General features: G+C 38.6%; 1 protein-coding gene across 1 annotated transcript in view; it reads right to left on the bottom strand.

Annotated features, from left to right (window-relative positions):
• The window catches only part of LOC123505620 (catalase-like), a 58,340-nt gene that overhangs the window by 5,653 nt on the left and 36,196 nt on the right, over positions 1 to 16,491 (bottom strand). The window contains exons 6-9 of the mRNA XM_045257155.1: positions 15,130 to 15,247; positions 14,906 to 15,043; positions 3,134 to 3,343; positions 2,398 to 2,550 (exon numbers count right to left, since the gene is read on the bottom strand). Of these exons, the coding sequence (XP_045113090.1) occupies positions 2,398 to 2,550; positions 3,134 to 3,343; positions 14,906 to 15,043; positions 15,130 to 15,247 (619 nt within the window). The remainder of the gene's footprint in view (positions 1 to 2,397; positions 2,551 to 3,133; positions 3,344 to 14,905; positions 15,044 to 15,129; positions 15,248 to 16,491) is intronic.

Raw genomic sequence — 16,491 nt, 5'->3', positions numbered from 1 at the left:
AAAAAAAAAAAAAAAAAAAAAAAAAAAAAAAAGTCTGAAAAAGAAGTTTTTAACTAAAAAATTGTTGGGGAAGGGGTTAAAAAGCCTGTCGGCTTGCGTGATATGGCGAGACTTTCATTCAAACTTGGAAAAAATTATCTGGATAAAATTCTGTTAAAGCGAGTTTAGTGTTTGTTAAACGAGCAGATGGTAGTAAAAGGAAACGTTCTTTGTAGCGAAATTTAGTTGTGTGAACCTTCGTTAAGCGGGGGTTGCCTGTTCATATTATCTTTTGTTAGGTTTTATTTGGTTTCTGTGTGATTATTATTATTATTCATAAATACCTTTTTCTTACCTAAAAACATTGTTAAAAAAAATAGGGGTGGTCTTTTTGGGGAGGCTGGAATGGATTAATGACATTTCGATGGGAAAAATTTTGAGATATGAGCTCCGTCACGTAACTAATTAAACTCGCATCTCAAGGTACCACTGCATATGTTTACATCTCACAAGTCACAGCAGGACTGGTGTGTAGCCTACTAGCAAAGATCTAAGTTTTTAAATGCAAATTTTTCACTTCATATTCAGAGCTTAAATCTGTTCATTTATCTTTATTTCATTTCAATGTTTGCCAAAAGCGGGTGCGTCTTATGAGGCCATGTGTCTTGTAAGCCATCAAATATGGTAAGACCTAAAGTAACTTCATTTGGGCCATAGTGTGGATCAGACTAACTCTTTCCTGTACGCAAGTGGACATGCCTGCATGTGCTGGGATATGTATGGCATGATGAAAATGGACCATTTAGCTGCATAATCGCGCTTGGCCAATCACAGTCTAGCGTAGTGTGTTATTGTTGTCATCCTCCCACCACGTGTGACGCATCACCACCTCACTGGCCTCTGCCTTCACTACACAGGCTACTATCCTGATTCTCAGCACTTTTTTTGTAGTTTATAACACGTCTTCATCAAGCAATGAATGTGTTAACTCCCCTGCCCCTGTGGTGCCTCAACCTGATGCTGATGTGGATATCTGACTTGATGAGCCCCAGCAAAAGAGGAAAGAAGACTACTAGGTAGTGCCTGTCATCAAGAGTCACAATATATTCCATTACAATTGTGAGCATCAACCTTGTTCATGGGTGAAAGGATGGGGAATAAATCCTCAGTCAACCCTTATTATTGGATTGAATGGGGAATTATTGGATTGGTAAATCTGCTAAGGGTATTTTCAGGAATATAAAGGCATTATTCCTGATAATGAACTTAAATATCTAAAGCCAATATAAAGGATGGGAGTGAACCTTAACACATAAAACTTAATACCTCTTATAATAATATACACTTTATAAAAATGCAGAGTAGGGGGTGAATAAAATTTGTGGCTGTAATAAGGAAAAAAAAAAAAAATAAATAAAATAAATAAATAAATAAATGAATAAAAAACCACATAGCATGGCAGAACTACCCTAGACCTTTCATTTGATGCATATTAGTAATACATTTTGACCGTTTTCATAGTAGTAATCAGTGATAAACTAAATGCAATTATCTCAAAAGAAGGGTCGTGTGGGTTGTTCCCCTCTCGCATACCGTGCCTCAAATATTCAATTCCTCCATCAATCAACTTAACACAATATTCCAGACAACTATCCCCTCTTCTTCAATGACACTCAACTGTGTCCCTCTTCTACACTTAACATCCTTTACATATAATCTAAACTGGACACTTCACATATCTTTTCTAGTTAAAACAGTTTCTATGGAGTTAGGCATTCTGAGTTGTCTCTACCAGTTTTTCTCCCCTCCCCTCAACTGCTAACACTGTACAGGGGTCTTTTCCGTCCATTTATGGAGTATTCTTCACATGTATGGGAGATTCCACTCATGCTGTTTTATTAGATAGGGTGGAATCAAAGCTTTTCGTCATAATTTCTCTCCCTTGACTAACATCTTTAACCTCTTTCTCATCACTGCAATATTGTATATATTGCTATCTTTTACCATTATTTTCATGCCCACTGCTCTTCTGATTTCGCTAACTGCATTCCTTCTCTCTTCCTGTGGCTTCGCTGCACAAGACTTTTTTTCTTTGTCTCATCCCTATTCTGTCCACCTTTATAATGCAGTTAATGAGAACTCTCAAACATTACTGTGAAAGCGGAGCAAAGCAGATTAATTTCCATTTATACAGTGATACATTCCCAAACTTTTCATGTCTCCTGCACTCCTGTTCCATCAATCATTACCATCCTAAAATTTGTTCTCAGTTGTACATAATTTTTATATAATAAAAGCAGGGATTTTTTTGTTTTTGTTTTGTTTTTTATCTGTTTTGACAAAGCCTTATCTATCAAGATTTACATATACCAAGTTTTTACTATGTTCAGGATATAAAAATAGCAACTCAATACTTACATTTCTATAGAAGATGCACACTTGTGTGAAATTATCTTCATCAGCACTATTGTAGCGCATTACATCCCCTGCAAGCTTCTCCTTGGGTCCCTCAAATTGTTTGCAGTCCATAGGTCCAGAGAAGCTGTTGGGGAAGTAGTTGGGTGCACACATCTGCCAAAAAGAAAATTTATTAAAGGTAAAAAAAAGAAAAAAAAAAAAGAAAAAGAAAAGTAATGACTCCAGGTAAAAACTTAATACAAGTATGTCAAACTATCAGTCAAAGGTCTGTCACTGAGTGCAGAAGTGAGTTATCTGCCACAACAATGGTATAGAGGGAAGGAATGGTGAAAGCAATGAAGTACACATCAATGTTCAGTGAGTCCAATAAAAAAGAATGAAAGAACAGAAGACTTCAGAGACTGTTGCTTGTTGACATATGGAATAGTGCAATATTTCTTTTATTTCAACCAGTAAAAAATTCAATATTTTGAGATATACACTAGTGAATGTAATATACCACTGAAGTATCTGGAAAGAATATAGGAGAATGTATAAAAAAAAAAAAATTCACAGAATACGTTTACAGACATAAGGGAGTAGGGTAGTACATTTGCATAATGAAATGCCCACATACTCCAATTAAGCAACAACAATACAGATACTTAAAATTTTGCTCTATCTAATAAATATCCTGCAAACACAGCTAAAATATAAATTAGAAAAAAACTAAAACCACAATATCAACATGATTTACCTGGTTATCATTCACTGTCATGGGACCATCCCTTTGATAGTTCTTAGGGCGGGCACGGTAAGGGCAGTTCACTGGGATCTGATGGTAGTTGGCTCCCAGGCGATGCCGATGGGTATCATTGTATGAAAAGAGGCGACCCTGAAGCATCTTGTCTGGGGATGGCTCGATGCCTGGCACAAGGTTGGCAGGGGAGAAGGCCAGCTGCTCCACCTGAGGATGCATGCATATTAACATTACTTTTTTTTTTATTAATAATATATTGAACATTCAGCTTTGACCATTATCAGCCGAAAAAAGGCTGCTTTCACGGAAGCTGTAAAACAAAAATGAATAAAAAAAACATCAAAGTAGCCTCCCCAAAAAATAAAATTTCTAAATTATCACATTTAGACATTGTACTAGGATTGCATTCACTCGGCCACGTTGTCAGATGTACCTCTTTCAGCTGTATTGCTGTACTTGAATTTGGTATGGAAACCAACTTAATAGTTCCCCTTACAATTTCTTTCATTTATATATATGATCCATAATAATTGATAAAAAATGACAATTGTTTTCATGTAAAGCAAGCAAGAAAAAAAGGCAGTCTTCAGTCAGTGTCAGCATCTGCACTCCATTCAATAAGTGTTATCCAGTTGCATGGAAGAGCAGAGCATTGATTTCATCTGGCCTGACTACTCAAGAGAGACAGTGATTTTGGGTTCACCCACACATTAATGTTTTCTGTATAAATCTGACAAGATTTTTTTTTTTTTTTCTCCAAGTTCACTTTTGTAAGTTATTGTCGGGCATTTTTCTATCTCACCCACCAAAGGCTACTAAACTTCTCATTGTGATGATATGGTGTCTAGGGTTGCCTTGTATAAAGGAAGAAAAACTGTTAAAGATTTTCATATAATTATAGAGTATTAGAGAAGATGGCAAGATGTCTGTCCCAAAGCATAAAGCAAAACCTAAGTGAGGAAAGAAAACAGACATTGAAATTAGAAACTGAAATTGAAGGAAAGGGCTCCTGTTTCTTGATGTGTCTCTAAGGACTATGATACAAAGAAACCAGCATGATGTCCAGCAGAACCACTGCCAAAAAGCTAAGTCAAAACCACTTGTTACCAAAAATAAAATGAAAAACAGTAAAATTTGGTAGTAAATATGATGATTGGAACATGAAACAAATGTTATAAAGTGAAGGGACATTTTCTATGATTGATGACAAGACAGCAAAGGTACAATGACATGTAGGAAGTGATCCTTATCTTCTCAAGTACATACATGGCACAAGTACTGTACCCTGATACTCCCATGATGTGAGTCTCATTTGTATATGGTGATATCAGATGTTTTGTGGAATTGATGGAAAATCTCAGGTTAAACCATTAAAATATATGAAATTCAACAGACAATTTACTAATGACATTTGAAGATGCTATTGTTTACTTCTTTTTTTTTATACCATGTGGGCTTTTCACAGGAATTTATGGGCTAAAGGGAGTACTTTTTGGGGTACCTCCAATCTCAAAGCCCACCCACTAGGATACCGTTGCCCCGAGTGAGGAAGGCCAACCTACACTCGGACCGTGGAAAGGATTCGAACCCGTGCGCTTGGAGACCCCTCGAACCCCAAAGCGTGCATGGTTCCACTGTACCACAGCGGCCCCCTTTATCTTGCAAGATAAAGGAACTTGCCACACTGACAACCCCATAGAATGGGTATGAAACTGTCAGATTGCCCTCTTTGATGACTGGGAAATTCCCTTCATCTAAATCCTCTTGAAAATTTGTGGGGAATAATGAAAAGAAAACTCACCATGTGGCACGTTAACTATTCCAAAATTACAGGCAACGCTTCTCCAAACAGGCGAGATTTTGATCTCTTCTACTCTAAATAACTGCAAGAGTGTCTGGAGAGATGAGGATGCCAACAGAATATTGAGAGGTAGGTACAGAAATAATGGTATGTTATAGGGAGGTAGTGGTGTAGTGGCTAAGGTGGTGAGCGTGGGACTGGGCAGACATCCACACGTAGATTGGGATCCCACCACATACTGCTTTGAAACTATGCCATTTGTCGAGTGGTTTAAAGTTATCTACATGTCACCATGATACCCAAGTTCTAGGTGGTTACACCAAAGATGCACTTGGGTGGTAATATGGGCCCTAATATGGGTACCACTATGAATAAAATTGCCTGCACCACTAATGGGCGGAAGTTGAATAGCGCTTCCCACACACTTTTTCATGTGTGCCTACACATGCTATAGGCTGTAACAAAAAAAAGTTTTTATGATGTCACAATCTCTAAGGCCAGCAACTGCAATCAAATTATTACTTTCTTGTACAGTGTTACCCAGGGATATGTCCTTAATCCATTCCATGACCCAGGGAGCAACCTGATTTGGATACAAGTTGGATCTTTATTTTCTAATGAAATCAATGAAAAATTGACTAATCTGTTCCATGTAGAGAAAAAAACTATCACTTACATTGCAACCAAACATTTAGAATGTTTAGTTGCCCAATCATTTAATTTGTCAAGGTCTTGTTGTACGGCATCACAGTATTCCTAGTTTGTCACTCTCCTCATTATTTTGGTGTCATCTGCAAACATACTTATGTAACCTTATATGCCTTGAAACATATCATTTACATAAAAGGCAAACATAATTGGTGCCAGGAAACATCCTTGTGGGACTCCGCTTGTTACCTTTTTCCAGTTTGATTTGTTATTCCAAATTACAATACTCCCAACATAAGTCAGCCCAATTGTGGGACTTTTTTTTCCACAATTTGCAAGCCTGCTATCACTACCAGCTGACATAATCTGTGCAATGTATTAAATAAGTAGGTACTACAGACATGACATATGCAAAGACAGAATATAACAACATTTGGATAAAGAGAGATATTAACCAGGAGAAAAAAAAAAAAGAGGACAGAGGCACTGCAGAAATGGTATGTATGGGAAGGGGAAGAAATACACTGAGTTATGTATACAAACATTGATGGATTGATTTTGGGAATGCTAGAAATGACAGATTATATATTGGAAAAAAGACCAGATGTGGTGTGCATAACAGAAACAAAATTAAGTGAAGACATCCAAGTAAATTTTAAAGAGCAGGGGTATAATGTTTGGAGGAGAGACAGAAAGGGAAAAAGTTGGAGGAGGAGTATTGATAATGGCTCAAGAGGATATATAAAGGAAGAGGTACAGTACAGAGATGGACTGACAGAGGTTTTAAGCCTAACAATTAGGACCAGTGGGAGGGAAAGGAGGAGGACCATAGTAACATATGTCCCATCAAAGACTAATACATGGAGGCTTGATGTACATAAAAAAAAAAAAAAAAAAAAAAAAAAAAAAAAAAAAAAATGCAAAATCAAGTGCTAAACAGCTTGGACAATATGTTAAGGAAGGATGGAAGAGTGCTACTTGTGAGGGATCTAAACTGCGAACATGTAAATTGTGTGTAGAAATGGATGTAAATAGTCACACTGGACAATGTGGGGAAGAAGTGTTACAATTGGCAATGGTAAATACATTGGACCAATGGGTGAAGGAATATACAAGGTAAAGAGATGAAGAAGAACCATCATTACTGGATTTGGTATTCACAAAAAACAACAGAGCCTTGCCCAACCATCAAATATCATAGCCCAATAAGAAAATGTGATCATGTGGTTCTGGAAATTGAGTTAGAGGATCAGGATATTTTGAAATGTAATGAGGGACACAAACAAAAGAGATTGAATCACGCTAAGACAAATTTTGAAGGATTAATAAATTACTTAGGTAGTATTGATTGGAAGTAAACCATGACAGGCAAGACAGTCCAAGAGAAGTATGATATATTTCTAAAGAAGTATAATGAGGGAGTAAAGAGATATGTTCCCAAATACAGAGTAAGAAACCAAACACACATGGTATAATGCTTTATGTACAAAAGCTAAAAAGTGTAAGGATGCAGCTTGCAAAAAAATTAAGGAAGCAACAAAATGAAGTAAATAGGAAATAGTATATAGAGGCATGGAACAAATACATTAGAATAAGAAGGGAGGAGGAGAAAAATTTTGAAAAGGATGTAGTGAAGAGATGTGAAGAGAAACCCAAATTTTTTTGTAAGTATATAAATGGAAAAATGGCAGAGACCATCACCAAGTTAATTAAGGGAAATAGGATATATGAAACAATGGAAGAAATGAGTGAACTTATGAATGAGAGTTTTAAATCAGTATCTAATGAAGAGGGAGGGTTCATAGAACCAAACAACCAAGTGAAACAGGAAGGATTAAGAAACAATGTAGTGAATAAACAGAAAATTAGCAAATTACTAAAAAAGGTGAATGCAATTAAGGCAATGGGGCCAGATGGAGTGTCAGGATGGACACTGAGAGAAAGTAGAGAACAACTGGTGGAACCAATCTAAAATGTGATTAACAATTCTCTAAGAGAAGGGAAGGTACCAAGGGAATGAATGGAAAAGAGCAATTATAGTCCCAATATACAAAGGAGGAAAAAAGACAGAGTTCCAAAATTATAGATTAGTGTCATTGACTAATGTTGTAGGAAAGATGTGAAATTGTAATGCAACAAAAATGGAATAATAAATAACTCCCAATTTGGTTTAAGAAAAGGAAGATCATGCATAACAATTTTACTAAGCTTTCATACAAGAGTAATAGATGAAATACAAGGGAGAGATGGATGGGTTGACATGGTGTACTTGAATATTAAAAAGCCTTTTGATAGAGCATCACATAGAACACTCCTATGGAAAATAGAACACATTGGAGGAATACAGGTAACTCTCGATTTACACGTGTTTGATTTACACGTTTTTGTTATAATGCGACCGAAAAAATATTATAATTAATTCAATTTGCACGATCGGTTTGCTTATACTGTACGCGATTTGGCCCAACCGCATTTTCAAACTGAGCACCAGACGCAATTTCAAACCGCGTGCCAGAGAGTTCTGCAGCTGGCCGATAGGTGGGAGCTCCACTCTTCTCGTGCCTCATTTGCAGTCTGCCAGCACTGAGTACAGACCAATCTGCCTATAATTCACCAAGATGGCCCCAAAACGTCCTTCATCTTCTTCTGCATGTGGGGTTATTTTTGATAAGTGGATTTTTGATAAAGTGGTAAAGCTCAGAGGAAGATGGAGACTGACTGTGGTGTGAGTGGTAAAGGCAGTGACGCAGTGAGTGTTGTGTTTATGTATTCTTTGCTTTGTAGTTTTCTCTTATCATTTTTTGCTTTCTCTTATTATTTCTTGCTTTTCCCTTTACTTTAAATACACTAGTATTTAGAATAGTAAATTTTTTTTTTTTTTTTTTTTTTTTTACATTACAAGGGCACTGGCCAAGGGAAAACAGTGTTGGAAAAAAAAAATCCCGCTGGTTGCCAGGCCCTGTTAAGAGGAAAGTAGGAGAAAGAAAAACAAAAAATCTAAAAGGAGGGTCCAGTTAACGTAAGAGGTGTCTTGACACTCCTCTTTTGAAAGAGTTTAAGTCATAGGCAGGTGGAAATACAGACACAGGTAGAGAGTTCCAGAGTTTACCAGTGTAGGGAATGAAGGAGTGAAGATACTGGTTAACTCTTGCATTAGGAAGATGGACAGAATAGGGATGAGAAGAAGTAGAGAGTCTTGTGCAGCGAGGCCGCAGGAGGGGAAGGCATGCAGTTAGCAAGTTCAGAAGAGCAGACAGCATGAAAACAGCGGTAGAAGACAGATAAAGATGCAACATTGCGGCGGTGACTTAAAGAATCAAGACAGTCAGTTAGAGGAGAAGAGTTGATAAGACGAAAAGCTTTAGATTCCACCTTGTTTAGTAAAGCTGTGTGTGGATCCCCAGACATGAGAGCCATACTCCATACACGGGCGGATAAGGCCCTTGTACAGAGCAAGCAGCTGGGAGGAGAGAAAAATGGACGAAGACGCCATAGGACACCTAACTTCTTGGAAGCTGATTTAGCAAGAGTAGAGATGTGAAATTTCCAGTTTAGATTTTTAGTGAAGGATAGACCGAGTGTGTTTAATGTAGAGGAGAGGGAAGTTGAGTGTTATTGAAGAAGAGAGGATAGTTGTCTGGAAGGTTATGTCGAGTAGATAGTTGTAGAAATTGAGTTTTGAGGCATTGAACAAAACCAGGTTTTCTCTGCCCCAATCAGAAACAAGTGAAAGATCAGAAGTTAGGCGTCCTATAGCATCTCGCCTTGAGTCATTTAATTGTTGTTGGGTTGGGCGTCTGTTGAACGCTGTTGAATAATGCAAGGTGGTATCATCAGCATAGGAGTGGATAGGGCATTGAGTCAGATTTAGGAGATCATTGATGAATAATAGAAAGAGAGTGGGTGATAGGACAGAACCCTGTGGAACACCACTGTTGATAGTTTTAGGGAAGAACAGTGACCGTCTACTACAGCAGCAATAGAACGATCGGAAAGGAAACTGGAGATGAAGGTACAGAGAGAAGGATAGAATCCGTAGGAGGGTAGTTTAGAAATTAAAGATTTGTGCCAGACTCTATCGAAGGCTTTCGATATGTCAAGGCCGACAGCAAAGGTTTCACCGAAGTCCCTAAAGAGGATGACCAAGATTCAGTTAGGAAAGTAAGAAGATCACCAGTAGATCTGCCTTTACGGAAACCATACTGGCAATCAGAGAGAAGGTTGTGAGCTGATAGATGCCTCATTATCTTCCTATTAAGGATAGACTCAAAGGCTTTAGAAAGGCAGGAAATCAAAGCTATAGGGCGGTAGTTAGAAGGATTGGAGTGGTCACCTTTTTAGGGACAGGTTGAATGTGAGCAAACTTCCAGCAAGAAGGATAAATAGAAGTAGAGAGACACAGATGAAAGAGTTTGACCAGGCAGTGAGCGAGTTCGGAAGCACAGTTTTGAGAACAACAGGAGGGACTCCATCCGGACCGTAAGCCTTCCGAGAATCAAGGCCAGAGAGGGCCAGGAAAACGTCTTTATAAAGAATTTTAATTTTAGGGATGAAGTAGTCAGAGGGTGGAGGAGTAGGAGGAATATGCCCAGAATCATCCAAAGTTGAGTTGGTAGCAAAGGTTTGAGCGAAGAGTTCAGCTTTAGAAAAGAAGAGACAGCTGTAGAGCCATCTGGATGAAGTAAAGGAGGGAAAGACGAAGAAGTAAAGTTGTTAGAGATATTATTGGCTAGATGCCAGAAATCTCGAGAGGAGTTAGAATTGGAAAGACTTTGACATTTTCTATTGATGAAAGAGTTTTTAGTAAGTTGGAGAATAGATTTGGCATGATTACGGGCAGAAATATATAGGGCATGAGTTTCAGCAGTTGGATGGCTACGGAACCGTTTGTGAGCCGCCTCTCTATCATTGACAGCACGAGAACAAGCAGAGTTAAACCAAGGCTTTTTAGCTTTAGGGTTAGAGAAAGTATGAGGAATGTATAGCTCCATGCCAGAGATAATCACCTCTGTTATGCGCTCGGCACAAAGAGAAGGATCTCTGACATGAAAACAATAATCATCCCAAGGAAATCAGAATAGTACTGCCTTAGTTCCTCCCACTTAGCAGAGTTAAAATGCCAGAAGCACCTCCGCTTAGGCGGGTCCTGAGGCTGCACTGGAGTGATAGAACAGGTAACGGAAATTAGATTGTGGTCGGAGGAGCCCAACGGAGAGGAAAGTTTAACAGAGTAAGCAGAAGGGTTGGAGGTTAGGAAAAGATCAAGAATGTTGGGCGTGTCTCCAAGGCGGTCAGGAATACGGGTAGGGAACTGCACTAGCTGCTCTAGGTCATGAAGGATAGCAAAGTTGAAGGTTTGTTCACCAGGTTGGTCAGTGAAAGAAGATGAAAGCCAAAGCTGGTGGTGAACATTGAAATCCCTAAAATGGAGATCTCAGCAAAAGGAAAGTGAGATAAGATGTGCTCCACCTTGGAAGTCAAATAGTCAAAGAATTTTACATAGTCAGAGGAATTAGGTGAGAGGTATACAGCACAGATGAATTTAGTTAGAGAGTGACATTGAAGTCTTAGCCAGATGGTAGAAAATTCTGAAGATTCAAGATTGTGGGCACGAGAGCAAGTGGTGTCGTTACGCACGTATGCGCAACATCCAGCTTTGGATTGAAAATGAGGATAGAGCAAGTAGGAGGGAACAGAAAAGGGGCTGCTGTCAGTAGTCACAGACAACTGTGTTTCGGTTAGGAAGAGAAGATGAGGTTTAGTAGAGGAGAGGTGGTGTTCCACAGATTGAAAATTAGAACGAAGGCCACGAATGTTGCAGAAATTGATAGTGAAAGTATTAGATGAAGTGTCAAGACACCCAAGGTCGACAGCAGAGGGCAGTCCGACCTGGGGACATTTATGGTCCCCTCCCCAGAGGGGGACTCCGAGGCAGGGCGTGGTGAAGCCATTATTAAATTTTGATTTGAAGAGAGTGTAAAAGTGTAAGGTGTTGTAGTGTAGTGTAGGAAGTAGTAGAAGTTGTCTTTAGAGGGCAGGCTGCAGCTGCTCAATTGTATAAATGAGACCACAAAGGGAACCGGGAAGAGAGGACACGGGGAATCACTCAGTCTGCAGCACTGCCTACATCCCCGTAAGTACCTCTCCTGGAGTATTCCACCGGGCGGCAGGTGACTACTGCCTACTGCCTAATAAAAACATGTTAATTTAACCAAATAAAGAGTATTTTGTACAAATTTTTTTGGACCACATCCCACATCCCCCCTATTATCTATTGTTTCTTATGAGAATTACATGTTTGTTTTATGCAAATTTTGATATACGAGATATCTCTTGGAACGCATCTATCATGTAAATTAAGTTACCTGTACAGGGAAATATCTTAAACTGGATGGCAGACCAGTTAACAAATAGGGAAATGAGGACAGTGATAAAAGACACCCCATCAAGTTGGGACACAGTTACCAGTGGCTTCAGGGTTCAGTGCTGGCATCAATTATGTTCCGAGTATATATCAATGATATACAAAAGGGCTTGAGTAGCTAAATAAATTTGTTTGCAGACTTTTAAGAGTAATAAGGAACATCGAGGACTGTATGGAATTGCAGACAGATACTGACAAGATCTAGGAATGGAGCCAAAAGTGGAAATTATAATTTAATACCAGGACATTTTTTTTTAAGCAGGAAGGCCAACTGGCAGGGGCAACAAAAAATGGAAAAAAAAAAAAGGCCTACTGGATTACCAGTTTCCTTAAAAAAACATATGACTTATCCAAAATGCAGGGACAAATCAAATGTCTTGAAACTTCCCTCTTAAAAAAAGTCAATCGTAGGAAGATAGAAATACAGAAGCAGGTAGGGAGGGCCAGAGTTTACAAGAGAAAGGTATGAATGATTGAGAGTACACTTAACCCTCCATTATCGTGCGAAATTGGTGCCTAAAAACTGTGCAATAGCGGAAAATGCGATAAAGGAAGTGAAGAATAAAAAGGAAATAAATAAATTGGTGCCTTAACTGAAAAATTTTCCAAAAAATTTTCCTGTTACCCTAAATTTACTACGATTAATACTGGAGTAGCTTATTAACATTTGAATATCTGAAATGAAAGAAGACCAGCTCTGAACAACAGAATACCATGTGAGAGACTAAGAGGTGGTGGTGGTGGTGAGCAGAGTGACTGGAACCAATCAGCTCCCTTATTCAAATCACGTGACGTGAATACACAGCTATGATTGGCTGCTGGCTCCTCCTCCTCCTCTTCATGATCATCATCTTTCTCCCCCTCCCCCTCCCCCTCCTCCCCCCCATCTAAACATTCGTTGGTGTGTGGTTGGGATATGGGTACTACTACTACTACTACTACTACTACTACTACTACTACTACTACGTGTGCACGATAACGACTTTCCAGATACTCTAAAACTGAATTTTGCAGGTTTTCATAAGTGCGCGATAACGGAGGGTTAGGTGTACTGGTTAACTTTTGCATTAGAGAGTTGGACAGAATAGAGGTGAAAGGAAGAAGAAAGCCTTGTGCAGCAAGGCTGCAAGAGGACGGGAGGCATGCAGTTAGCATAAAAATAGCGATAAAAGATAGAAAGAGATGCAACGTTTCAGTGGTGAGAAAGAGGCTAAAGCTAAACACAGTCAGTCAGAGATGGGAAGTTGATGAGACAAAAAGCTTTTGATTCCATCGTATCTAATAAAACTGTGTGATTGGAAGCCCCTAAACATGTAAAGAGCACTCCATACAAGGACGGATATGGCCATTGTACATAGTTAGCAGTTGGAAGGGCAAGAAAACTGGCAGAGACACCTCAGAATGCCTAACTTCATAGAAGCTGTTTTAGCAAGAGATGAGATGTGAAGTTTCAAGTTTAAATTATGAGTAAAGGACAGACCAAGGATATTCAGTGTGGAAGATGGGGACAGTGAGTGTCATTGAAGTAGAGTGGATAATTGTATGAAGATTGTGTCGAGTTGATAGATGGAGGAATTCTTGAGGCATTGAACACTACTAAGTTTACTCTACCCCAGTCAGAAATCTTAGAAAGATTAGAAGTCAGGCACTGTGTGGCATCTCTGTGTGATCTGTTGACTTTCTGAAGGGTTGGTTGATCATGTCTGAAAGGACGTGGAAAGATGTAGGGTGGTATCATCAGCTTAGGAGTGGATAGGACAAGAAGTTTGGTTAAGATCATTAATGAATAATAGAAAGAGTGTGGGTGACAGGACAAAACCCTGAGGATCACCACTGTTAATAGATTTAGGAGAAGAACAGTGGCCGTCTATCCCAGCAGCAACAGAATGGTTGGAAAGGAAACTTGAGATAAAGTTGCAGAGAGAAGGATAGAAACTGTAGGAGAGCAGTTTTGAAATCAAAGCTTTGTGCCAGACTCTATCCAAAGCTTTTGATATGTCTAATGCAACAGCAAAAGCTTCAATGAAATCTCTAAAAAGGGGATAACCAAGATTTAGTAAGGAAAGCCAGTAGAGCAACCTTGATGGAAACCATATTGGTGATCAGATAGAAGATTGTGAAGTGACAGATGTTTGAGAATCTTCCTATTGAGGATAGATTAAAAAATTTTAGACAAGCAAGAGATTAAAACTATAGGATGGTACTTCGAGGGATTAGAACGGTCCACCATTTTAGGAACAGGTTGAATGTAGGCAAACTTCCAGCATGAAGGAAAGGTAGAAGTTCATAAGTATAGTTGAAAGAGTTTGGCCAGGCAAGGTGTAAGCACAGAAGCACAGTTTTTGAGAATGATACAAGGCACCCCCATCAGGTCCATAAGCCTTCCAAGGGTTTAGGCCAGCAAGGGCATGGAAAACATCATTACGAAGAATCTTAACTGAAGACATGAAATAGTCAGAGGGAGGTGGAGAGGGCTTTCTTTATTTCTATTATAATATGCTTCAGCTTCTTAACAACATTATCACTATCTTGGAAGACATAATAATAATATAAAAAATAATAAATAAATAAAATAGCACCACAAGAAACACTGTTTATGGTGTGGTACCACGAGAACAACTGACACTCTATGCATCACCATCTCATACCAAAGCCAACAACTCTGTTCATGGACCAAGACAAAATTTGTTAAAAACTTTTTTTTGTTAACCAATTTGTTCGTGCACTGGGGTGTTCATGAACCGAGGTTCCACTGCATTGAAAGTGTCTAACTTGTCTGATATCTGGCTAATTCAGATTCAACTTAACTAGGATATACTCTACTGTCTTTATTTCTCTGTTACGCAAAAAGTCTTCCATTCACTTACATATAAACAGAAACCTTCATGGTACTTACCTCAGCAAAGTAGTTTTGTGCATTGCGATCAAGTGTGATGCGACCAACAGGAATTAGCGGGAAATCAGCATGGGGCCAGACCTTGGTCAAGTCAAATGGGTTGAATTCCCACTTCTCTGCCTGCTCATAGGTCATTACCTGATTGAATAAATGTGACAATCAATTTCATGAAGCATCTCTGGGCAGGGTGTGTCCAGCTCAGAATGTTCCACAGACCACTGTACCTGGATATACATGGTGTAGGAGGGATAGTTGCCTTCACTGATTGCATTGTACAGGTCACGGATAGCATAGTCAGGGTCAGAGCCTGCCAAGAAATCTGCTCTTTCTGCACTAAGGCATCTGTAAAATAAGAGCAATATTGAGGGACTAAGGACTCTATACGGCTATTCTTGAGGCTTGATTTTTTTTATTTCACTTCTCATATCCTGTAATAAAACAATATACTTTATATACTTTTGGGGATAAAAGATTTCTTAAATCTGTTGGTGTGCTACAAAGTTGGCCTTCTATTTGGTCTTAAGAATATACATGGTACATTCCATGTAAGGGACAGCTTTAATCTAATTAGTGGTTTAAGCAGAAATGTTGCTGCAGATGAATATCATTAACTCCCTCATTACTGGATTTCATGAATGTATGTGCATACATGAATCAATTTTTGGCTGCAGAATCAATATTGTGTGGTGGTGGCCCCTCACATGTTTACTATTATCACTATTATTATTTTACATTATATTTATGTATATTCATTTGCATATTTACATGTATGTTTTTATATTTTATATATATACCATGCTTGTATGCACTACATTGTGGGAGGAGTATTTCCCACTCCCATCAGAGTGGTGTGGCGTCCCCTTAGTTGTTGGCTGGCTTTGTAACCAAAGGACTGCCACATTTCTTGTTCATCTCAGCTTTTATGTTCTGTATTTTGCCTTGTGGCAATACACAGCTGTACATCAGAAGTGTTTGCTTGCCCCTGGACTACACTGGACTACTTAATGCTACTCTGTTTTATTTTATTGCCTTGCCACATCCAATTTATACATATACAATCAACCCTCGTTTTTCCGAACTAAATGGTGCAGGCACCAGTCTGGATAAATAAAGAAAAAAGTCTGGATAATGCATACGGGTCCTTTGTTTTACCAAATGTGGTTTTTTGTCACTTTCAACTTTTTTTTTTGAAATCGCAAAATTTGGTTTATTTTGGTTTCCCTGACCAATCAAACCAAAATAAACTTAATCTCAGTTAACCTAACAGTACCATATTTTGTGGCTTATAAGTCAAGGCACACAAGTCAACCTTTATATAATGTTATACTACAGGTCTACCTTGCAGATAAATTGACCTTCCTAAACTATTACTTAGCTTGGCCCAATGTCGCCCTGTGTCACTAAGTAATGGATTGTAAAATAAGTTTTATCTACAGTAAAATTAATAAAACAATTCAAACATTGAAAACACCACCAACTTCATGCATTTCAACAAAAACAAGCTGTTAGTTCTTACTATTTTTTTTCTCTACTCACCTGTTTCACCACTGTATCAGATGAATAATTGCTTCTAAAGATCTAATGGT

This window comes from Portunus trituberculatus, chromosome 18 (genome assembly GCF_017591435.1).
Source record: "Portunus trituberculatus isolate SZX2019 chromosome 18, ASM1759143v1, whole genome shotgun sequence".
NCBI classification, from domain to species: Eukaryota; Metazoa; Arthropoda; class Malacostraca; order Decapoda; family Portunidae; genus Portunus; species Portunus trituberculatus.
This window is presented reverse-complemented; position numbering and strand designations above follow the sequence as displayed.